Genomic DNA, 24,276 nt, shown 5'->3' on the forward strand with positions numbered 1-24,276 from the left:
AAATCACACACCATCCCGACTTGGAAATATATCACCGTTCCTTCATCGTCACTGGGTCAAAATCCTGGAACTCCCTCCCTAACAGCACTGTGGGAGAACCTTCACCACACGGACTGCAGCGGTTCAAGAAGGCGGCTCACCACCACCTTCTCAAGGGCAATTAAGGATGGGCAATAAATGCCGGCCTCGCCAGCGATGCCCACATCCCATGAATGAATTTTTTTTAAAAAGCACGGAAGACCATTTGACCCTTCTGCCTCTGGAAACAGTTTCTCTTTATTTACTCTCTCAAAACCCTTCATGATTTTGAACACCTCTATTAAATCTCCCCTTAACCTTCTCTGCTCGAAGGAGAACAACCCCAGCTTCTCCAGTCTCTCCACGTTACTGAAGTCCCTCATCCCTGGAACCATTCCAGTAAATCTCCTCTGCACCCTCTCTGAGGCCTTCACATCCTTCCTAAAGTGCGGTGCCCAGAATTGGACACAATACTCCAGCTGAGGTCTAACCAGTGTTTTATAAAGGTTTTGGTTGAGGGGTTTATAATGTTCACAGGATTCGATAGGGTGAGACGGAGAAACTATTTCCTCTGGTGGGGGAGTCAAGAACGAGGGGACATCATCTTAAAATTAGAGTGAGGTCATTTAGGAGGGAAATCAGGAATCCCATTTTCACACAAAGGGAAGTGGAAATCTGGAACTCTCTCCCCCAAAAGGCTGTGGATGTCGGGACAATTGGAGCTTTTAAGACTGCGATTGATCAGAGTTTTGTTGGGTAACGGGATCAAGGGACACGGAGCAAAGCGGGAAAATGGAGATGAGGTACAGATCAGCCATGATCTGATTGAATGGAGGAGCAGGCTCGAGGGGCTGAATGGCCTCCTCCTGTTCCTATGTTCTTCTCTCTGTCACTTTCTGCAACAAACTACTTTCAGTTCCTTGTTTAATGATCAAATCCTGTTCAGTTCATTCTCCCTGGCAACTGAACATGTACCGAGCAGTATTTCTCTGATTGGACGGTTCAGGATATTTGGACAGTTTATTTTTACACCGACACAAACTCTCTGGGACTACTCTGGCCGGAGTTTGCTGATTCACAGGCTGCTTTCATTCTGATTGGGCACAAACTGACTGTCGAAGCAAACAACATGGAGGTGACTGAGTGAGAGGGAGAGACCAGGGGGTACAGTGTTAGCACAGGGACAGAGAGAGGGAGAGACCAGGAGGTACAGTGTTAGCACAGGGACAGAGAGAGGGAGAGACCAGGAGGTACAGTGTTAGCACAGGGACAGAGAGAGGGAGAGACCAGGAGGTACAGTGTTAGCACAGGGACAGAGAGAGGGAGAGACCAGGAGGTACAGTGTTAGCACAGGGACAGAGAGAGGGAGAGACCAGGAGGTACAGTGTGAGCACAGGGACAGAGAGAGGGAGAGACCAGGAGGTACAGTGTTAGCACAGGGACAGAGAGAGGGAGAGACCAGGAGGTACAGTGTTAGCACAGGGACAGAGAGAGGGAGAGACCAGGAGGTACAGTGTTAGCACAGGGACAGAGAGAGGGAGAGACCAGGAGGTACAGTGTTAGCACAGGGACAGAGAGAGGGAGAGACCAGGAGGTACAGTGTTAGCACAGGGACAGAGAGAGGGAGAGACCAGGAGGTACAGTGTTAGCACAGGGACAGAGAGAGGGAGAGACCAGGAGGTACAGTGTTAGCACAGGGACAGAGAGAGGGCGAGACCAGGAGGTACAGTGTTAGCACAGGGACAGAGAGAGGGAGAGACCAGGAGGTACAGTGTTAGCACAGGGACAGAGAGAGGGAGAGACCAGGAGGTACAGTGTTAGCACAGGGACAGAGAGAGGGAGAGACCAGGAGGTACAGTGTTAGCACAGGGACAGAGAGAGGGAGAGACCAGGAGGTACAGTGTTAGCACAGGGACAGAGAGAGGGAGAGACCAGGAGGTACAGTGTTAGCACAGGGACAGAGAGAGGGCGAGACCAGGAGGTACAGTGTTCGCACAGGGACAGAGGGAGGGAGAGACCAGGAGGTACAGTGTGAGCACAGGGACAGAGAGAGGGAGAGACCAGGAGGTACAGTGTTAGCACAGGGACAGAGAGAGGGAGAGACCAGGAGGTACAGTGTTAGCACAGGGACAGAGGAGACCGTCTCCTGGAAAAGGATTTCCCACAAACTGCTCATCCCAGCCTGTCGAGGGAAGCAGCAATGATTGGACTGATAGTTCTGGTCGTTCTGTGTGGAGGGGTCTCTGCAGGTGAGTAATGGGGTCTGAGAGGGGCTCAGTGCCAGGCTGGGTCTGTCAGGGGGTGTGTTACCCCAGGCCCTTCTCCCTCAGTCCCTCAGTGGGTGTGTTACCCCAGGCCCATCTCCCTCAGTCTGTCAGTGGGTGTGTTACCCCAGGCCCCTCTCCCTCAGTCCCTCAGTGGGTGTGTTACCCCAGGCCCCTCTCCCTCAGTCTGTCAGTGGGTGTGTTACCCCAGGCCCCTCTCGCTCAGTCTGTCAGTGGGTGTGTTACCCCAGGCCCCTCTCCCTCAGTCTGTCAGTGGGTGTGTTACCCCAGGCCCCTCTCCCTCAGTCTGTCAGTGGGTGTGTTACCCCAGGTACCACTCCCTCAGTCTGTCAGGGGGTGTGTTACCCCCGGCCCCTCTCCCTCAGTCTGTCAGGGGGTGTGTTACCCCAGGCCCCTCTCCCTCAGTCTGTCAGTGGGTGTGTTACCCCAGGTACCACTCCCTCAGTCTGTCAGGGGGTGTGTTACCCCCGGCCCCTCTCCCTCAGTCTGTCAGGGGGTGTGATACCCCAGGCCCCTCTCCCTCAGCCTGTGTTGTGTTGATGTGGAGATGCCGGTGATGGACTGGGGTTGACAATTGTAAACAATTTTACAACACCAAGTTATAGTCCAGCAATTTTATTTTAAATTCACAAGCTTTCGGAGACTTCCTCCTTCCTCAGGTAAATGTTCAGGGACTCTGTGTTGTGTTGGGGATTATTTACAGGGAGTCTGTGTTATTTTGTTGGTTCATGCCCTGATCTCTCTCTCTCTCTCTCTCTGGGGTTGGTGTTTTGGGGTTGGTGTTTTGGGGTTCATGCCCTGATCTCTCTCTCTCTGGGGTTGGTGTTTTGGGGTTCATGCCCTGATCTCTCTCTCTCTCTGGGGTTGGTGTTTTGGGGTTCATGCCCTGATCTCTCTCTCTCTGGGGTTGGTGTTTTGGGGTTCATGCCCTGATCTCTCTCTCTCTGGGGTTGGTGTTTTGGGGTTCATGCCCTGATCTCTCTCTCTGGGGTTGGTGTTTTGGGGTTCATGCCCTGATCTCTCTCTCTCTGGGGTTGGTGTTTTGGGGTTCATGCCCTGATCTCTCTCTCTCTGGGGTTGGTGTTTTGGGGTTCATGCCCTGATCTCTCTCTCTCTGGGGTTGGTGTTTTGGGGTTCATGCCCTGATCTCTCTCTCTGGGGTTGGTGTTTTGGGGTTCATGCCCTGATCTCTCTCTCTGGGGTTGGTGTTTTGGGGTTCATGCCCTGATCTCTCTCTCTCTGGGGTTGGTGTTTTGGGGTTCATGCCCTGATCTCTCTCTCTCTGTGTTTCAGGCTCTCACTCTCTCCGGTATTTTCTGACCGCAATGACCCCGATCCCTGGTCTGCCGGAGTTTGTTGCTGTCGGGTATGTGGACGAGGCCCAGTTTGTGATGTACGACAGCAAGCGGAGGGAGTTGATCCCACGGCTGTGGTGGATGGAGGAGAGGGAGGGGCCCGAGAACTGGGAGCGGAAGAAACAGCTGGTGCGAGGCGAGGAACAGTGGATGAAGGATTATATTCAGATCCTCCTGACCCGGACCAACCAGTCGGTCGGTGAGTTCACTCCCTCCCAACGCACTCGGGCTCTTCCTGCGGAGTCAGGGGGCGGAGAGCGGGGTCAGGGAGCGGGGAGCGGGGAGCGGGGTCAGGGAGCGGGGTCAGGGAGCGGGGAGCGGGGTCAGGGAGCGGGGAGCGGGGTCAGGGAGCGGGGAGCGGGGTCAGGGAGCGGGGAGCGGGGTCAGGGAGCGTGTCGGGGAGCAGGGTCGGGGCGGGGAGCGGGGTCAGGGGTCGTGGTCGGGGAGCGGGGTCGGGGCGGGGTCAGGGGTCAGGGAGCTGGGGCGGGGAGATGGGTCGGGGAGTGGGGTCGGGGTGGGGAGCGGCGTCAGGGGGCGGGGAGTGGGGTCAGGGGGCATGGAGTGGGGTCAGGGAGTGAGGTCAGAGGCAGGGAGCGGGGTCAGGGAGCGGGGTCAGGGGGCGGGTAGTGGGTCAGGGAGCGAGGTCAGGGTGCAGGGAGCGAGGTCAGGGGGCAGGGAGCGGGGTCAGGGGGCGGGGAGTGGGGTCAGGGGGCATGGAGCGGGGTCAGGGAGCGAGGTCAGGGGGCAGGGAGCGGGGTCAGGGGGCAGGGAGCGGGGTCAGGGGGCGGGGCCAGGGGTTGACATGCGATATTCTGACGGTCATGGACTCGGACCAACCAGTCGGGCGGTGAGTCCTCGGCCTCAAACCGCACTCGGGCTGATCCCGGGGTCAGGAGTGGGCAGGGCTGCTCCCCCTGGAAGTGAGGAAGTTCCACCCCCTCCCCCACTGTGTGACATAAGAACATAAGAAATAGGAGCAGGAGTAGGCCATCCGGCCCCTCGAGCCTGCTCCGCCATTCATAGAATCATAGAATTATAGAATCGTAGAAAATTTATGGCACAGAAGGAGGCCATTCGACCCATCGTGTCCGTGCCGGCCAAAAATGTGCCACCCAGCCGAATCCCACTTTCCAGCACTTGGTCCGTAGCCCTGTAGGTTATGGCACTTCAGGAGCACATCCAGGTACTTTTTAAATGAGTTGAGGGTTTCTGCCTCTCCCACCCTCTCAGGCGGTGAGTTCCAGACCCCCACCACCCTCTGGGTGAAAAAAATTCACCTCAGCTCCCCTCTAATCCTTCTACCAATTACTTTAAATCCATGCCCCCTGGGCATTGACCTCTCTGCTAAGGGAAATAGGTCCTTGCCCCTCATAATTTTATACACCGGGGAACATAGGAACAGGAGTAGGCCATTCAGCCCCTCGAGCCTGCTCCACCATTTGATAAGATCATGGCTGATCTGTGATCTCACTCCATATACCTGCCTTTGGCCCATATCCCTTAATACCTTTGGTTGCCAAAAAGCTATCCATCTCAGATTTAAAATTAGCAATTGAGCTAGTATCAATTGCCGTTTGCAAAAGAGAGTTCCAAACTTCTACCACCCTTTGTGTGTAGAAATGTTTTCTAATCTCACTCCTGAAAGGTCTGGCTCTAATTTTTAGACTGTGCCCCCGACTCCTAGAATCCCCAACCAGCGGAAATAGTTTCTCTCTATCCACCCTATCTGTTCCTTTTAATATCTTATAAACTTCGATCAGATCACCCCTTAACCTTCGAAACTCTAGAGAATACAACCCCAATTTGTGTAATCTCTCCTCGTAACTTAACCCTTGAAGTCCGGGTATCATTCTAGTAAACCTACGCTGCACTGCCTCCAAGGCCAATATGTCCTTCCGAAGGTGCGGTGCCCAGAACTGCTCACAGTACCTCAATTAAATCTCCCCTCAGCCTCCTTTGTTCAAAAGAAAACAACCCCAGCCCATCCAATCTTTCCTCATAGCTAAAATTCTCCAGTCCTGGCAACATCCTCGCAAATCTCCTCTGTACCCTCTCTAGTGCAATCACATCTTTCCTGTAATGTGGTGACCAGAACTGTACACAGTACTCAAGCTGTGGCCTAACCAATGTTTTATACAGTTCCAGCATAACCTCCCTGCACTTATATTCGATGCCTTGGCCCAATAAAGGAAAGTATTCCATCTGCCTTCTTAACCACCTTATCTGTCCTGCTACCTCGGGGATCTGTGGACATGCACTCCAAGGTCCCTCTCTTCCTCGACACCTCTCAGTATCCTCCCATTTATTGTGTGCTCCCTTGCCTTGTTTGCCCTCCCCAAAGGCACTACCTCACACTTCTCTGGATTGAATTCCATTTGTCACTTTTCTGCCCACCTGACCAGTCCATTGATATCTTCCTGCAGTCTACAGCTTTCCTCCTCACTATCAACCGCACGGTCAATTTTTGTATCATCTGCAAACTTCTTAATCATGGCCCTACATTTAAGTCCAAATCATTAATATATATCAAAAAAAGCAAGAGACCCAGTATCGAGCCTTGTGGAACCCCACTGGAAACAGCCTTCCAGTCACAAAAACACCCGTCGACCATTTCCCTTTGCTTCCTGCCACTGAGCCAATTTTGGATACAATTTGCCACTTTCCCTTGGATCCCATGAGCTTGTACTTTTTTGACCAGTCTGCCATGTGGGACCTTGTCAAAAGCCTTGCTAAAATCCATGTATTCTACATCAAACGCACTACCCTCATCGACCCTCCTTGTTACCTCCTCAAAAAATTCAATCAAGTTGGTCAGACATGACCTTCCCTTAACAAATCCATGCTGACTGTCCTTGATTACTCCGTGCCTTTCTAAGTGACGGTTTATCCTGTCCCTCACAATTGATACCAATAATTTGCCCACCACTGAGGTTAGACTGACTGGCCTATAATTACTCGGTCTCTCTCTTTCTCCCTTTTTAAACAACAGTAGAACGTTAGCAGTCCTCCAATCCTCCGGCATCACGCCTGTATCCAGGGAGGATTGGAAAATGATGGTCAGAGCCTCCGCTATTTCCTCTCTTGCTTCTTTCAACAACCTGGGATACATTTCATCCGGGCCTGGTGATTTGTTTACTTTCAAAGATGCTAATCCCCTTAATATTTCCTCTCTCACTGTTTATCCCATCCAATATTTCACACTCCTCCTCCTTAACTACAATCTCTGCATCGTCCCTCTCCTTTGTGAAGACAGACGCAAAGTATTCATTAAGAACCAAACCCACATCTTCCCCCTCCACACACAGGTTACCTTTTTGGTCTCAATCAGATCATGACTGATCTTCGACCTCAACTCCACTTTGCCGCCCGATCCCAATATCCCTTGTTTCCATCCCAGCCTTGAATATATTCAATGACTGACCATCCACAGCTCTCTGGGGGAGAGAATTCCAAAGATTCACAGCCCTCTGAGTGAAGAAATTCCTCCTCATCTCAGTCTTGAATGGCCGACCCCGAATCCTGCGACAATGCCCCCGAGTTCTAGACTCTCACAGGGGAAACAATCTCTCAGCATCTACACTGTCAAACTCCCTCTACTACCCACCCCCCCCGCAGCCCGTGTCTCTCTATTCCCCCTGTGTCTCTCTATTCCCCCCCGTGTCTCTCTATTCCCCCCCCGTGTCTCTCTATTCCCCCCCGTGTCTCTGTATTCCCCCCCCCGTGTCTCTCTATTCCCCCCCCGTGTCTCTCGATTCCCCCCCCTGTGTCTCTGTATTCCCCCCCCGTGTCTCTGTATTCCCCCCCCGTGTCTCTCTATTCCCCCCCCGTGTCTCTCTATTCCCCCCCGTGTCTCTCTATTCCCCCCCCGTGTCTTTCTATTCCCCCCCTGTGTCTCTCTATTCCCCCCCACCCCGTGTCTCTCTATTCCCCCCCCGTGTCTCTCTATTCCCCCCCCGTGTCTCTCTATTCCCCCCCCGTGTCTCTGTATTCCCCCCCCGTGTCTCTCTATTCCTCCCCCGTGTCTCTCTATTCCCCCCCCCGTGTCTCTCTATTCCCCCCCCGTGTCTCTCTATTCCCCCCCCGTGTCTCTCTATTCCCCCCCCCCGTGTCTCTCTATCCCCCCCCGTGTCTCTCTATTCCCCCCCCGTGTCTCTCTATTCCCCCCCCGTGTCTCTCTATTCCCCCCCCGTGTCTCTCTATTCCCCCCCCCGTGTCTCTCTATTCCCCCCCCCGTGTCTCTCTATTCCCCCCCCGTGTCTCTCTATTCCCCCCCCGTGTCTCTCTATTCCCCCCCCGTGTCTCTCTATTCCCCCCCACCCCGTGTCTCTCTATTCCCCCCCACCCCGTGTCTCTCTATTCCCCCCCCGTGTCTCTCTATTCCCCCCCCGTGTCTCTCTATTCCCCCCCGTGTCTCTCTATTCCCCCCCCCGTGTCTCTCTATTCCCCCCCACCCCGTGTCTCTCTATTCCCCCCCACCCCGTGTCTCTCTATTCCCCCCCACCCCGTGTCTCTCTATTCCCCCCCCGTGTCTCTCTATTCCCCCCCCGTGTCTCTCTATTCCCCCCCCGTGTCTCTCTATTCCCCCCCCGTGTCTCTCTATTCCCCCCCACCCCGTGTCTCTCCATTCCCCCCACCCCGTGTCTCTCTATTCCCCCCCCCGTGTCTCTCTATTCCCCCCCGTGTCTCTCTATTCCCCCCCCGTGTCTCTCTATTCCCCCCCGTGTCTCTCTATTCCCCCCCCCGTGTCTCTCTATTCCCCACCCCGTGTCTCTCTATTCCCCCCCACCCCGTGTCTCTCTATTCCCCCCCCGTGTCTCTCTATTCCCCCCGTGTCTCTCTATTCCCCCCCGTGTCTCTCTATTCCCCCCGTGTCTCTCTATTCCATCCCCGTGTCTCTCTATTCCCCCCCCCGTGTCTCTCTATTCCTCCCCGTGTCTCTCTATTCCCCCCCCCCGTGTCTCTCTATTCCCCCCCCGTGTCTCTCTATTCCCCCCCCGTGTCTCTCTATTCCCCCCCCGTGTCTCTCTATTCCCCCCCCGTGTCTCTCTATTCCCCCCCGTGTCTCTCTATTCCCCCCCCGTGTCTCTCTATTCCCCCCCCGTGTCTCTCTATTCCCCCCCGTGTCTCTCTATTCCCCCACCCCGTGAAGTTAAGAAACACTTCGACACTCAAAGGGTGGGAGAAGTTTGGAACTCTCCTCCGCAAATGGCAGTTGGTGCGAGCTCAATTCGTAATTTTAAATCTGAGATTGATAGATTTTTGTTCACCAAAGATATTAAGGGATGTGGGGCTAAGGCGGGGAAATGGACTGAGGTCACAGATCAACCATGATCTCATCGAATGGCGGAACAGGCTCGAGGGGCCAAATGGCCTCGTCCTGTTCCTTTGTTCCTGTAATAAAGTTTCAATACTCTACAGGGAGTGGGCTGGTTTAGTTGACAGGCAACAGCAAGGGCACTGGCGAAGTGGCAGGGATGGGACAGGAGTGCTGTCATCCTGAGAGTGGACACTCGGTTCATGTTCCATGGAGCCACTGCCACTTGTTGTCTCCTGTTATGCACCACCTTCTCCTGCAAGAAAGCGGGACGTGTGTCGGTGAGTGTCCTGCAAGATGTTTGGGTGATGAGCCTGTCATGGTTGAATAGCTAGTGCGTGTGGCCTGTGTGTTGTGGGTGGGTGGCTTGCAGCAGTGGTAATGTGTGAGGGTGAGAGGAAGCTTCTGGTGGGAAGAGTTGAGTACTGATGGAAAGAGTTTGTTGGTATGTGGGTGATGAGGGTGTCGTGTGTGGGGCAGTTGGTTGGAGACACCACTTGACAGTTGACCTCACTCACCTTGACCACTCATGTCAGAGCATTGAACTTCTTCCTGCACTGCGTCCATGTTCATGATGCTGTGGGCCTGGCATTGACTTCGTCCCCCGCTGCCTTGGGAGCATATATCTGGAGGGCCTCTTGACCCCCCGCGGATATAGGATGTCCCTCCTTCTGTCCACCTCTTGCACCAAGGCCTCTCGTGCATCATCAGAGAACCTTGGTGCACGCACTCTCACAGGCCTGGTACCAACTCAGATCGGCAGATTGGTGAGGTCTGACCTGCAGATTGGAGGATGTGGGATTTAGTAATGTGCAACCTTTATTCAATGTTTTAACATAACTCAACAGTTTGTAAACATAGGGAGGGGACCTGTATCTGTGTTTTACGTGTGCGATGTCTGATCTCCGTTCAGACTCTGTCCGAACCCGTATCTTATATTTTGCAAATATCAGAGTCCCTCAAACGTTGAGCAGCCCAGTTGTTGCTCATTAAAAATTCCACAGTTCCCATCATCATCGTGTTTCACGATATTGCAGCACAGATTCACTTCACCATTGACTTCCTCCACTTCCTGCAGACACACTGCACCTTCCCTTTAAGTGGTGCAGGCTGCCTTTAAGTGGTGCGAGCCACTCGTGATATCTGGGCCCCTGCTGGTGAGCAGCCACTCACAGTGCAGGGAGTGCTGGCTGGACGCAGCAATCAGGTAAATCACCAGGCAGCACGAATGTTACGTTCTTCCCACATCTCACCGACCGGGCACGGGTTCATCACGACCCGTGGAAGTGGTTTTCTCGGGCGGACCGAAAACACACCTCTTACTATAAGTTCAGGAACGATCGGGACACTCGCTGGGAGCACGGGGGGTCCTTTAAATACACAGATTGTGGTCCAGGGGGTCCCTTAAATATACAGATTGAGGTTCGGGGGTCCTTTAAATACACTGATCGGGGTCCGGGGGGTCCTTTAAATACACTGATCGGGGTCCGGGGGGTCCTTTAAATACACTGATCGGGGTTCGGGGGGTCCTTTAAATACACTGATCGGGGTCCGGGGGGGTCCTTTAAATACACAGATCGGGGTCCGGGGGTCCTTTAAATACACTGATCGGGGTCCGGGGATCCTTGAAATACACAGATCGGGGTCCGGGGGTCCTTTAAATACACTGATCGTGGTCCGGGGGTCCTTTAAATACACTGATCGGGGTCCGGGGGATCCTTTAAATACACTGATCGGGGTCCGGGGGTCCTTTAAATACACAGATCGTGGTCCGGGGATCCTTTAAATACACTGATCGGGGTCCGGGGATCCTTTAAATACACTGATCGGGGTCCGGGGATCCTTTAAATACACTGATCAGGGTCCGGGGGGTCCTTTAAATACACAGATCGTGGTCCGGGGATCCTTTAAATACACTGATCGGGGTCCAGGGATCCTTTAAATACACTGATCGGGGTCCGGGGGGTCCTTTAAATACACTGATCGGGGTCCGGGGATCCTTTAAATACATTGATCGGGGTCCGGGGGTCCTTTAAATACACTGATCGGGGTCCGGGGGTCCTTTAAATACACTGATCGGGGTCCGGGGGTCCTTTAAATACACTGATCGAGGTCCGGGGGGTCCTTTAAATACACTGATCGTGGTCCGGGGGGTCCTTTAAATACACTTATCGGGGTCTGGGGGTCCTTTAAATACATTGATCGAGGTCCGGGGGTCCTTTAAATACATTGATCGGTGTCCAGGGGGTCCTTTAAATACACTGATCGGGGTCCGGGGGTCCTTTAAATACACTGATCGGGGTCCGGGGGTCCTTTAAATACACTGATCGAGGTCCGGGGGATCCTTTAAATACACTGATCGGGGTCCAGGGGGTCCTTTAAATGCACTGATCGGGGTCCGGGGGATCCTTTAAATACACTGATCGGGGTCCAGGGGTCCTTTAAATACACTGATCGGGGTCCGGGGGTCCTTTAAATAAACTGATCGGGGTCCGGGGGTCCTTTAAATACACTGATCGGGGTCCAGGGGTCCTTTAAATGCACTGATCGGGGTCCGGGGGTCCTTTAAATACACTGATCGGGGTCCGGGGGGTCCTTTAAATACACTGATCGGGGTCCGGGGGTCCTTTAAATAAACTGATCGAGGTCCGGGGGTCCTTTAAATACATTGATCGGTGTCCAGGGGGTCCTTTAAATACACTGATCAGGGTCCGGGGGTCCTTTAAATACACTGATCGGGGTCCGGGGGATCCTTTAAATACACTGATCGGAGTCCGGGGGTCCTTTAAATACACTGATCGGGGTCCGGGGGTCCTTTAAATACACTGGTTGGGGTCCGGGGGGTCCTTTAAATACACTGATTGTCTCCGTAACCCATCTGCCCACTGCCCCCCTCCCCCCACCCCCGGCTTCCCAGGTGATTTCCGACTGTGAGCTGGGTGGTGATGGGATGGTGGACGGGGTCTCGGACTGGGTCTGACTGACCCCCTGTGTTTGATTGACAGGAATCCACATGATCCAGCAGATGACCGGCTGTGATCTGGGGGATGATGGGATCACCAGTGGGTTCTTTCAGTACGCCTGGGACGGGGAGGATTTCATCAACTTCGACAGGGATCAGATGGGATGGGTAACACCGGTACAGTGGGGAGAGATCACCAAGAACAGGTGGGACCAGGACACGCCCCGGAACCAAGGGGTGAAGGGATACCTGGAGGGGGAGTGCATCGAGTGGCTGAGGAAATACCTCGAGTACGGAGAGAGGGAACTGAGGGCCGGTGAGTGAGGGGGGAGTGAGAGTCGGTGAGTGAGGGGGGGAGTGAGAGTCGGTGAGTGAGGGGGGAGTGAGAGTAGGTGAGTGAGGGGGGGAGTGAGAGTCGGTGAGTGAAGGGGGGGACTGAGAGTCGGTGAGTGAGGGGGGAGTGAGAGTCGGTGAGTGAAGGGGGGGACTGAGAGTCGGTGAGTGAAGGGGGACTGAGAGTCGGGGAGTGAGGGGAGGAGTGAGATTCGGTGAGTGAGGGGGGGGAGTGAGAGTCGGTGAGTGAGGGGGGGGAGTGAGAGTCGGTGAGTGAGGGTGGGAGTGAGAGTCAGTGAGTGAGGGGGGGACTGAGAGTCGGTGAGTGAGGGGGGAGTGAGAGTCGGTGAGTGAGGGGGGAGTGAGAGTCGGTGAGTGAGGGGGGGACTGGGGTCTGATCCCCAATTTAAAGGGGTTTGTCCCGTTCCCTGGGGTCTAATCCCCAGTTTAAAGGGGTTTGTCCCGTTCCCCTGGGGTCTAATCCCCAGTTTAAAGGGGTTTGTCCCGTTCCCTGGGGTCTCATCCCCAGTTTAAAGGGGTTTGTCCCGTTCCCCGGGGTCTAATCCCCAGTTTAAAGGGGTTTGTCCCGTTCCCTGGGGTCTAATCCCCAGTTTAAAGGGGTTTGTCCCGTTCCCTGGGGTCTAATCCCCAGTTTAAAGGGGTTTGTCCCGTTCCCTGGGGTCTAATCCCCAGTTTAAAGGGGTTTGTCCCGTTCCCTGGGGTCTAATCCCCAGTTTAAAGGGGTTTGTACCGTTCCCTGTCTCACACTGACTCGGCTCTGATCTGTTTTACTCTCAGTTACTCCCCAAGTGTTTCTTTCTGTGGACAAGGCCTCAGACTCTAAACCGGCCCAACTCTCCTGCCTGGTCACGGGGTTTTACCCTCGAGATATCGAACTCACCCTCCTGAGAAATGGACGGCCGATCTCAGACACTGATTCCACTGGCATCCTGCCCAACCACGATGGCACCTACCAGATCAAGAGATGGGTTGAGATCGGGCCCGAGGACGGAGCCACCTACTCCTGTCAGGTGGATCACAGCAGCAAAGCAGGAGTGGAGACCCGAGACTGGGGTAAGAGGATCAGTGAGTGCAGGGGGAGAGTCTGAGGCTGAGGATTAAAGATGTTTCTATCGCCTCTCCTCATTCTTCCTTCCAAAATACATCACTTCACACTTCTCTGTGTTAAATTTCATCTGCCATGTGTCTGCCCATTTCACCAGTCTGTCTGTGTCCTCCTGAACTCTGTTACTATCCTCCACATTGTTTACTACATTTCCGAGTTTCGTGTCAGCTGCAAACTTTGAAATTATACCCTCTGTACCTGTGACGGGGAAATTTTATTCAGAAATACAAGAGATTTCCAAACCTGCCTGTCTATAATGAGCAGCACCATATATCTGGGTTACACTGAGTTATTGACTGGCTGGGATCTGTGTGTCAGGTGAAGGAGGCCGTTAGTCCATTGAACTCCTCAACCTTCCATAGAAAGGCCGTATCACCCATCACTATACTTCCACCAGCCGACTCTGAGACTGTGCTGGGGATTCATCACTTGTGGAGGGGACTAGTAATGACTTTGGACTGATGGGTAATTCCAATATCTGCAGACAAGCAACAACTTGTATTTATAAAGTGCCTTTAATGGAGAGAAACGTCCCAAAGTGCTTCCCAGGAGTGGAATCAAAGCCACGCTGAACTTTCTAACCTCCAACTTGCTCTGATCAGACTGCCCATCACATCGCAGACTCGAATCGAACTCAGTCTCAGGCACAGCTTTGGTCTCATTACTTCCTAATCAGCAGCGACTGTCGTTATTCATTTCTCTCCTCCTCCTTATTCCCCCCACAGATGGGACGTTCCGAGTGACTCCGGGATCTTCAGAGGGACCGAATCTGGGTTTAATTGTTGGAATTGTTCTTGCTGCCATCGCCCTGATTGCTCTCGTCATTGGTGCCGTTGTCTGGAAGAAGAGAGGTAGGAAATGAGGACAGGATCTGTCCCACACGGGGATGAGCAGGTTCAAATGTTACAGCACAAATGGCAGAACATTAGAGACTTCCCATAGACATGTGGGAAACTCCGACACAGTCCAGTGATGGACAGGGACCCGTACAGGGAGTGAAGGGACCGGGGCCCCGTACGGGGAGTGAAGGGACCGGGGCCCCGTACGGGGAGTGAAGGGACCGGGGCCCCGTACAGGGAGTGAAGGGACCGGGGACCCGTACAGGGAGTGAAGGGACCGGGGCCCCGTGCAGGGAGTGAAGGGACCGGGGACCCGTACAGGGAGTGAAGGGACCGGGGCCCCGTACAGGGAGTGAAGGGACCGGGGCCCCGTACAGGGAGTGAAGGGACCGGGGCCCCGTACAGGGAGTGAAGGGACCGGGGCCCCGTACATGGAGTGAAGGGACCGGGGCCCCGTACAGGGAGTGAAGGGACCGGGGCCCCGTACATGGAGTGAAGGGACCGGGGCCCCGTACAGGGAGTGAAGGGACCGGGGCCCCGTACAGGGAGTGAAGGGACCGGGGCCCCGTACAGGGAGTGAAGGGACCGGGGCCCCGTACATGGAGTGAAGGGACCGGGGCCCCGTACGGGGAGTGAAGGGACCGGGGCCCCGTACATGGAGTGAAGGGACCGGGGCCCCGTACAGGGAGTGAAGGGACCGGGGCCCCGTACAGGGAGTGAAGGGACCGGGGCCCCGTACGGGGAGTGAAGGGACCGGGGCCCCGTACGGGGAGTGAAGGGACCGGGGCCCCGTACGGGGAGTGAAGGGACCGGGGCCCCGTACAGGGAGTGAAGGGACCGGGGCCCCGTACAGGGAGTGAAGGGACCGGGGCCCCGTACAGGGAGTGAAGGGACCGGGGCCCCGTACAGGGAGTGAAGGGACCGGGGCCCCGTACATGGAGTGAAGGGACCGGGGCCCCGTACGGGGAGTGAAGGGACCGGGGCCCCGTACAGGGAGTGAAGGGACCGGGGCCCCGTACGGGGAGTGAAGGGACCGGGGCCCCGTACAGGGAGTGAAGGGACCGGGGCCCCGTACAGGGAGTGAAGGGACCGGGGCCCCGTACAGGGAGTGAAGGGACCGGGGCCCCGTACAGGGAATGGGAGGCGGACAAGAGGCACAATTTGGAGGAACGCAGAGATCTCGGAGGGTTGTAGGGCTGGAGGAGGTTACAGAGATAGGGAGGGGGCGAGGGCCATGGAGGGATTTGAAAACAAGGATGAGAATTTTAAAATCGAGGCGTTCCCGGACCGGGAGCCAGTGTAGGTCAGTGAGCACAGGGGGTGCTGGGAGAACGGGACTTGGTGTGAGTTAGGATACGGGAGCAGAGTTTTGGATGAGTTGAAGTTTACGGAGGGTGGAAGGTGGGAGGATGAAGGGAGCTGATCACTCCTTGATTCTGGGTGCAGTACAGTCCGAACAAAGGTTGTGTGTATTTGGCGACTGAATGATGGAGTAAATTTAGTTACTGAGTATTGTTAACATCTTTAATCGAAATTGGGATTGTGTATTGAGTGTTTATTTTTGTTGTAATAAAAGGAACAAAAAGGGAAGGACTCTTTGTGTCTGTGACTAAGTTTGTCTAATTTTATCGACGTTTATCGAAGTTTCTCTCTCCACTCTGTACCTTGTTTAAGCCGAGCCTCACAGGGTTAATGAGAAAATGCTTCAGGTTTCAGTGCGTGACGTGGATCCTGAGTTTAAAAGGAGTGTAAACTACCGCAGACAGTGAGCTCTGTCTGAGCTCAGTGCTGTTATGGCCGATATGGAAGGACAAATATCTGCCCATATAGCTGAGAAACTTCCGAAGTGGGAGGAAGAGTTTCAGGGCATGGAAAGCCAGGCAGACACGATGAGGGCGTGTCAGGGGAGATTTCATCAATTAATTCAGGACAAGGAACTTAAAGAGAAACAAGAGAAAGCCGTATGGTTCTTAGCGATGGGCATTCAGTCCAAAACAAGGACGGAGCGGCAGGAGAAGAAGGTTGTTTTTCGGACTGGAGGGAGGTGGAGCACCGAAACAACGGGCGATACACGGGCCAATTTAGCGCCCAGAGGGTTTTGAAAAAGAACTGGGAATGAAGGAAGAGATTTTTAAACAGGAGCAGAGAGACAAGGAAAAGGCTTTGGACAAAGAGGGGAAGAATAAAGAGATGGTGGAGAGACGAGTCCAGTCTCTCGAAAACCACGTTGAGTATTTCCAGACAAAGGTTCTCAGTGAGAACTTGAGAGATTTAAAGCTCTGAATAATAATCAGGAACTCTTGTGTTTGAAATTGCGAAGAGAACATGGTGATTTCTGAGCAACAGTGAGAAGCCAGTTTGAGTTGGTTAAACAGGTTGGGGAGGGAGATGAAGTGAGTCGCACTCACTGTCAGCGAGAGACACTAAAGTTCCCGGCGGTGTTGAGAGTAAAAGGGGGGGATAGTGTGAACGATAGTGCCGCCTGGTGAAGAGGGGGAAGGAAGGGAGTTGGATGAGGGAGACTGGGAAGATTTGGCAGGGAAGGCAGCACAGTCCCATAGTGGGGATTGTGAGCCCAGACTCAGAGAGCTGCCCCCACCTATGGAGCCAGTGATTCAGGTAAAGAGAGAGGACGCAGACAGAGACCCAGGAGAGGGAGTGAGTCACTATGTAGGATTGGATAGTCAGTAGGTCCTTCAGGAACGAGCCAAACAAGTCCCCGAGTTTGACAGGAAAGGGGACGTGATGAGACATTGTGTAGAAGGGGAACAAACGGCTGTGCCCAGCGGCATGGATGATGGGGGGAAGTGAGATTGTTACCGTGGACCTTGGGGGGGCTGTTTGGAGCGCTGACAGCAAACCGTAAAAATGGTTCCGGGGATTGGCGACAAACACAGGAAGCTGGATTAACAGTGATCGGGTTTAATAGAAGGGAACACACCGAGGGTCTAAAAATACCATCAGGGGCCCACTGAGGGTCTAAAAATACCATCAGGGGCCCACTGAGGGTCTAAAAATACCATCAGGGGCCCACTGAGAGTCTAAAAATACCATCAGGGGCCCACTGAGGGTCTAAAAATACCATCAGGGGCCCACTGAGAGTCTAAAAATACCATCAGGGGCCCACTGAGGGTCTAAAAATACCATCAGGGGCCCACTGAGGGTCTAAAAATACCATCAGGGGCCCACCGAGGGTCTAAAAATACCATCAGGGGCCCACTGAGGGTCTAAAAATACCATCAGGGGCCCACTGAGGGTCTAAAAATACCATCAGGGGCCCACTGAGAGTCTAAAAATACCATCAGGGGCCCACTGAGGGTCTAAAAATACCATCAGGGGCCCACTGAGGGTCTAAAAATACCATCAGGGGCCCACTGAGGGTCTAAAAATACCATCAGGGGCCCACTGAGAGTCTAAAAATACCATCAGGGGCCCACTGAGGGTCTAAAAATACCATCAGGGGCCCACTGAGAGTCTAAAAATACCATCAGGGGCCCACTGAGAGTCTAAAAATACCATCAGGGGCCCACTGAGGGTCTAAAAATACCATCAGGGGCCCACTGAGGGTCTAAAAATACCATCAGGGGCCCACTGAGGGTCTAAAAATACCATCAGGGGCCCACTGAGGGTCTAAAAATACCATCAGGGGCCCAGTGAATATCGCGAGGTGTTTGCCAATCGATTATAACGACTCTATGATCGGGTGTACGGTCCAGGATTGAACGGTGGGACTTCGGGCAGCGTCCCACAGTGAGCCACTGGTTTAGAAGCCTGAACGGTCAGGCCCGACCCTATTTGCCGTCTGCCCTTGTGGGATTCGATCCCAGAGGAGGCCAATCAGAGTGAGGCGTGGGTCCTTCAGAGAATGACCCGAACCTGGGAAAACCGGAAAGTGGGTGGTGTGCCCGGGGTAAGTCTGGTCACAGCTCGGAAAAATGAGGGACCAGGTACTCAGAAACAGGGTCAGGATAAGAAAGGGAGCGGGAAACCAACAGAAAAACCCATAAATACAAGTGTCAGGGTGAGAGGGAGCAGTGGGATGAAATGTTCCAACTGTAGGGAGACGGGACACCTTGCTCGGGACTGTGGGCAGGACTGGAAGGGAGATCAGGCTGGTGAGGAAAGAGGCCGGGCAGGATTGGACCCTGACTTGGCAGAGTTTGGGAGAGAGCTCGATAACACATTCCATGGGGCGATTCCGAGTGTCCCCGGCACCAGGATCACTGATGGTGGGAGACAAGAGAGGAGACAAAGAGACGGGGTCCGGGCACAGTGACCCGGGGGGAGGGGGGTCACAGTGACCCGGGGGGAGGGGGGTCACAGTGACCCGGGGGGAGGGGGGGGTCACAGTGACCCGGGGGGAGGGGAGGGTCTGGTCACAGTGACCCGGGGGGAGGGGGGGGGTCACAGTGACCCGGGGGAGGGGAGGGTCCGGTCACAGTGACCGGGGGAGGGGAGGGTCACAATGACCCGGGGGAGGGGAGGGTCCGGTCACAGTGACCCGGGGGAGGGGAGGGTCACAGTGACCCGGGGGAGGGGAGGGTCCGGTCACAGTGACCCGGGGGAGGGGAGGGTCACAGTGACCCGGGGGAGGGGGGGGGTCCGGTCACAGTGACCCGGGGGAGGGGAGGGTCACAGTGACCCGGGGGAGGGGGGGGGTCCGGTCACAGTCACCCGGTGGGGGGGGGGGGTCACAGTGACCCGGGGGAGGGGAGGGTCCAATCACAGTGACCGGGGGGAGGGGAGGGTCCGGTCACAGTGACCCGGGGGAGGGGAGGGTCCGGTCACAGTGACCGGGGGGAGGGGAGGGTCCGATCACAGTGACCGGGGAGAGGGGAGGGTCACAGTGACCCGGGGGGAGGGGAGGGTCCGGTCACAGTGACCCGGGGGAGGGGAGGGTCACAGTGACCCGGGGGAGGGGAGGGTCCGGTCACAGTGACCCGGGGGAAGGGAGGGTCCGGTCACAGTGACCCGGGGGAGGGGAGCGTCCGGTCACAGTGACCCGGGGGAGGGGAGGGTCACAGTGACCCGGGGGAGGGGAGGGTCACAGTGACCCGGGGGAGGGGAGGGTCCGGTCACAGTGACCCGGGGGAAGGGAGGGTCCGGTCACAGTGACCCGGGGGAGGGGAGGGTCCGGTCACAGTGACCCGGGGGAGGGGAGGGTCCGGTCACAGTGACCCGGGGGAGGGGAGGGTCACAGTGACCCGGGGGAGGGGAGGGTCCGGTCACAGTGACCCGGGGGAAGGGAGGGTCCGGTCACAGTGACCCGGGGGAGGGGAGGGTCACAGTGACCCGGGGGAGGGGAGGGTCCGGTCACAGTGACCCGGGGGAAGGGAGGGTCCGGTCACAATGACCCGGGGGAGGGGAGGGTCCGGTCACAGTGACCCGGGGGAGGGGAGGGTCACAGTGACCCGGGGGAGGGGAGGGTCCGGTCACAGTGACCCGGGGGGGGGAGGGTCCGGTCACAGTGACCCGGGGGAGGGGTGGGTCACAGTGACCCCGGGCGGGGTGGGGGGAGGATGAGAAAAGCAGAGCCCGAGGGAAAGGACAAACACTGCCGGAGTTCCCCAGGCTCCCTCAGTAAAGGTGGTCCCATCTTTCCTGGGTTCGGGTGGGTATTGGAGGGACTGGACAGCAGACTCTGTGACTCTCAGCACTCCCTTATTTGCCTTGCTAAAGACGGATGCGCCCTGGGACTGGACGCCTGCCTGCACAGAGGAAGTGGGGAAACTAAAAGCTGCTCTTCACACAGCTCCCGTCTTACAACAGCCACCCCAGAAGGCCCTTCCTCACTCCAAGTGGCAGTTTCCGAGTTTGCTCTGCCAGCTGGATTGCTGCAGGAGACACCGGGGAAGTTGTGTCCTGTAGCGTGTGTCTCCTGGGTCCTAAGGCCGGTCCAGGTTAATTATTCAGCAGGTGAAGGGCACGTCTCGGCCACATTCTGGACCGGTGCAGCTTTTCACTGACATCATCGGCCGAGCTCCCCTGCATTTGTTCACATCTCACTCCCCGACCGAGTTATTGTTCGATGGGAGATTGAAAGATGGGTCAATCTCAATAACTGACCAGTGAGGTGGACCTTCCTCCTCCAGGGTAGAGATACCGTGGACAAACACACCAGAGACTGACCCGAACTTACCCGGAAAGCTGCTGTATCAGGGTCGGCCCCACCGTTATAAGGTAACCACCGATCTGGGGAATGGACCGATTCAAGGCCCAGAAAATTCCCAACTCTACTCCAGTGTTTGTTGGCGGCTCCTGACGAGCAAAGAGAGGGGTTACACCTAACTGGCTGTGGGATATATTTCCACAACAGGGAAAGGAGATCTCCCGACTGTGACCATCCCCGCTCTGGGCTCAAACAGCTGAATCAGCAGTGATTATCGAGATGATGACCCAGATGAGCCAGGTTCAGCTCCCAGCCGCCATCGATTCAGATTCCCGGACGGAATCCTCACCCATCTGGGAAAAGAGAGGTTTTCCATCAGCGGATGGGAAGCTTTTCCCATCGGCCCCCCCCACGACTTCAGTCCGTTTCCTCACACATTAAATCGTACGCAGGGCAAATTACATCACAGAAAGTTAAAGCTCACACCAGGAACGGGAGTGGGTGGGAAGGAAATGAGAGGGCAGAGCAGTTGGTCAAAGAAGGGGGAGAGAATGGAATTCAGTGGGACCCTCGAACGAGAGCTTCCCCAGCAGAGATTGTGACCTTCCTGAAAGATCCTCTGACTCTGGGGGATTTGAAGGAGACGCAGGCTGAGGAGATCCAAATCCAGCAAGTGATTAATTCACTGGAGGAGGGAATCTCCCCTCCGAGCCCGGGTGAAGAGAGAAAGGGATTAACAGTTAAGGCTGGTTTATTATTCCGGGTCGGAGCATGGGTCGTACTGGAGGGCTTAAGGAATCACTTCCTTTATCAGGCACACCAGGCACCTACAGTGTGACATTCTGGTCCAGTCACAACTCTCACCCCATTAAAGGGGCAGTCTGGTGATCTGGCAGTCTGGTGATCTGGCAGTCTGGTGATCTGGCAGTCTGGTGATCTGGCAGTCTGGTGATCTGCCGGTCTGGTGATCTGGTGTTCTGTTGATCTGGCAGTCTGGTGATCTGGCAGTCTGTTGATCTGGCAGTCTGTTGATCTGGCAGTCCGGTGATCTGCCGGTCTGGTGATCTGGCGGTCTGGTGATCTGGCGGTCTGGTGATCTGGCGGTCTGGTGATCTGGCGGTCTGGTGATCTGGCAGTCTGGTGATCTTGTGGTCTGGTGATCTGGCAGTCTGGTGATCTGACAGTCCGGTGATCCATTGATTCAGACCAAGGAAGTCATTTCACCGGGGAGGAGATGCAGCACGCTGGGGGTTAAAATGTACGTTGATGGAAAAGTGCGGCCTATGGAATGGGACAGATCGGCCAACAGGTTCTGGTCAAGACTTATGACCAGACCGGCCCATTCTCTGCGACCTATCAAGGCCCAGACCCATAGTGGACAAGGCCAGCCCATCGCTGTACAAGGTGATGATGGGCAAAAGGAAAAGTGGTTCCATGTTAACCAGCGAAAAGCATTTCCCAACCAGAATCCGCCCCCAGCAGGTTCAATAAATGAAATCCCATTGGACAATATCCCACGGGGGGAACGACCCCGGTGTTGGGACGATGAGCCCTTCCCCCGAGCTCCATCGTCCTCACCAGAGAGAAGGGGCCGACAGCAATTGAGAGGGAGACGACTATCTCTCCCTGCCCAGGATGTCATTAAAGGGGAAGCGATCCTGGGGACAACCCTTCTGAGGTTCCGAAGGGAAAGAGAGGGAGGATCAGGGATTAACAAAGAACAGCCATTACTGCCCGTGTTTTCTCTTTCTCCTGATGTGTAGACTGTTAAAGACCAAGTCTCCTGGGGTGGCTGTTCAACATGAAACTATCAACACTTCTCAATATCTCCATCTGGGTCTACGGATACACAACGTCCTAAGTCAGACCACTTCTGCCCACTGGGACTCTCCACAACTGATACACCCCCCAAATGTTTGGAGATCATGAAGGGTGGAGATTGTTGATAACAATGGACAATATCCGTGGGTCAGGATCACATCGATGTTGTTATTGATAATTCAGATTGGACTGGTGATTGTTGCACTCGGGATTTTTAAATCGACCTGACACAGACAGAGACAAATAGTCCCTGCTCGACAACAAGTGGAAATGGAACGGTGATATGGCTTCCACCAATGATCATCCTTTGTCTAATGTCCTGTTAGATACTGCACAAGTGTGAGTATCCGTTCGTTCAGACTGTACGAGCACTCGACAATCAGCGATGATCAGATCACTCATTAAAAGTGGATCTGGATCAATCTGATCCACTCGAGGAGGGAGTGTCGAGATTGATGAATAAAAGGACTGAAGGGAAATGTTGACGGTCAGCGTGCTGGTGCATCATGGGATATTTGACCATGTTGTGCTCCACTGTGTTGAGCGAGAGACATTCTTTGTAAATTTAACAGTGACCTTGTCTTCGAGCGATCCTGTGGAAACTTAATGTGGGACAGAAACCGCCTACGAGGGAGAAGAGCTCAGACGTGTGTGGGGGAACCTCCAGAGATGGAGGGAGCTGATCACTCCTTGATTCTGGGTGCAGTGCAGTCCGAACAAAGGTTCCGTGGATTTGGCCACTGAAAGATATTGTAAATTTAGTGACTGAGTTTTGTTAAACTCTGTAATCGAAATTGGGATTGTGTATTGAGTATTTATTTTTGTTTTAATAAAGTGAACAAAAAGGGAAGTACTCTTTGTGTCTGACTAATTTTATCTAATTGTATCTCTAAGTTTATCTAAGTTGATCACTCTGCTCAGTAACTTGTTTAAGCCGAGCCTCACAGGGTTAATGGGAAACTCCGACACTGGGGATTGACTCTGGGCCCTGCCTGGTGTGTGACTCAGAGAGTTCACCCAGTCAGTAGCTGAGCCCAGGGACAATCCCCAGTCTGCAATCCCCCATCGGAGAACTCATCTCTTCCCCTTTCTGTTCCTCACTATCACCCGTCACTAATCACAAAACACACACTTACTGAGTTTTCCTCCACATTTATTTCCAGATGTTAAACTTCTCACATTTGAGGCGTTGAAATAACGTGACTCTTAAAACACACAAAGATACGAGAAATGACGGCCAGGAAAAGACACTCTGGTCCATCCAGCCTGACCCACAACTACCAAGCCTTGTGTATCACAATATATCGACTCCCCACCCCACCCGAGACCACGTGATCTCCTGGGAGAGGCAGAAAAACAGATTAAAAACACAGGCAATTTGGGGAAATAAATCGGGGAAATTCCTCTCCGACCCCCTAAGGCGATGGGAACTCGTCCAGGAGATCACTCTGGCCCTGATACGGCCCTGCATTACAAGGCGATTGCTTTTCCACTCCTACTCTGCGGACACCATCTGAACACAGGGTCTCGGAGCCTGGTCTCCGACCATCTCCAGTCCAGCTCTGTCCCAGCAGACACTCCCTGAACATTCGGCAATGATTGAAACCAGTCGGTGGATTGTCCAGAGTTCCCACTTCTGTCTCGTGACAGCTTGAACAAAAACTCTCCCAATCTTTCTTTTAAAGTGTTTACTGTAATATCCTTGAATTCACCGGGATCTGATCCCATTCCATTAATTCACCGGGATCTGATCACGTTCCATTAATTCACCGGGATCTGATCCCGTTTCTTTAATTCACCGGGATCTGATCCCATTCCATTAATTCACCTGGATCCTATCCCATTCCATTAATTCACCAGGATCTGATCCCATTCCATTAATTCACTGGGATCCGATCCCATTCCTTCAATTCACCGGGATCTGATCCCATTCCTTTAATTCACTGGGATCTGATCCCATTCCATTAATTCACTGGGATCCGATCCGATTCCTTTAATTCACCGGGATCTGATCCCATTCCTTTAATTCACTGGGATCTGATCCCATTCCATTAATTCACCAGGATCTGATCCCATTCCATTAATTCACTGGGATCCGATCCCATTCCTTCAAT

General features: G+C 54.3%; 1 protein-coding gene across 2 annotated transcripts; it reads left to right on the forward strand.

Annotated features, from left to right (window-relative positions):
- The first annotated feature begins 1,893 nt into the window (after window positions 1-1,893).
- Window positions 1,894-23,015, forward strand: LOC137310045 (major histocompatibility complex class I-related gene protein-like). 2 transcript variants are annotated; one of them, XM_067978010.1, is made up of 6 exons: window positions 1,894-2,267; window positions 3,597-3,857; window positions 11,978-12,250; window positions 13,066-13,341; window positions 14,119-14,244; window positions 22,105-23,015. In XM_067978010.1, exons 1-6 carry the CDS (start codon window positions 2,219-2,221, stop codon window positions 22,110-22,112), a joined length of 993 nt encoding a protein of 330 aa, XP_067834111.1. In that variant the 5' UTR covers window positions 1,894-2,218; the 3' UTR covers window positions 22,113-23,015. The 2 variants fall into 2 exon arrangements, with proteins under 2 accessions (XP_067834111.1, XP_067834109.1); XM_067978008.1 differs by lacking the exon at window positions 22,105-23,015 and having other exon boundaries at window positions 14,119-15,822.
- The last annotated feature ends 1,261 nt before the right edge of the window (window positions 23,016-24,276 follow it).

This window comes from Heptranchias perlo, unplaced genomic scaffold, assembly GCF_035084215.1.
Source record: "Heptranchias perlo isolate sHepPer1 unplaced genomic scaffold, sHepPer1.hap1 HAP1_SCAFFOLD_201, whole genome shotgun sequence".
In the NCBI taxonomy this organism is placed as follows: domain Eukaryota; kingdom Metazoa; phylum Chordata; class Chondrichthyes; order Hexanchiformes; family Hexanchidae; genus Heptranchias; species Heptranchias perlo.

Excerpts from the sequence above, each read along its gene's own strand:
- LOC137310045 (XM_067978008.1), top strand. The coding sequence starts at position 2,219 with ATGATTGGACTGATAGTTCTGGTCGTTCTGTGTGGAGGGGTCTCTGCA. Across the intron at positions 2,268-3,596 it reads GTGTGGAGGGGTCTCTGCAG|GCTCTCACTCTCTCCGGTAT; the intron begins GTGAGTAATGGG and ends TCTGTGTTTCAG. Across the intron at positions 3,858-11,977 it reads CCGGACCAACCAGTCGGTCG|GAATCCACATGATCCAGCAG; the intron begins GTGAGTTCACTC and ends TTTGATTGACAG.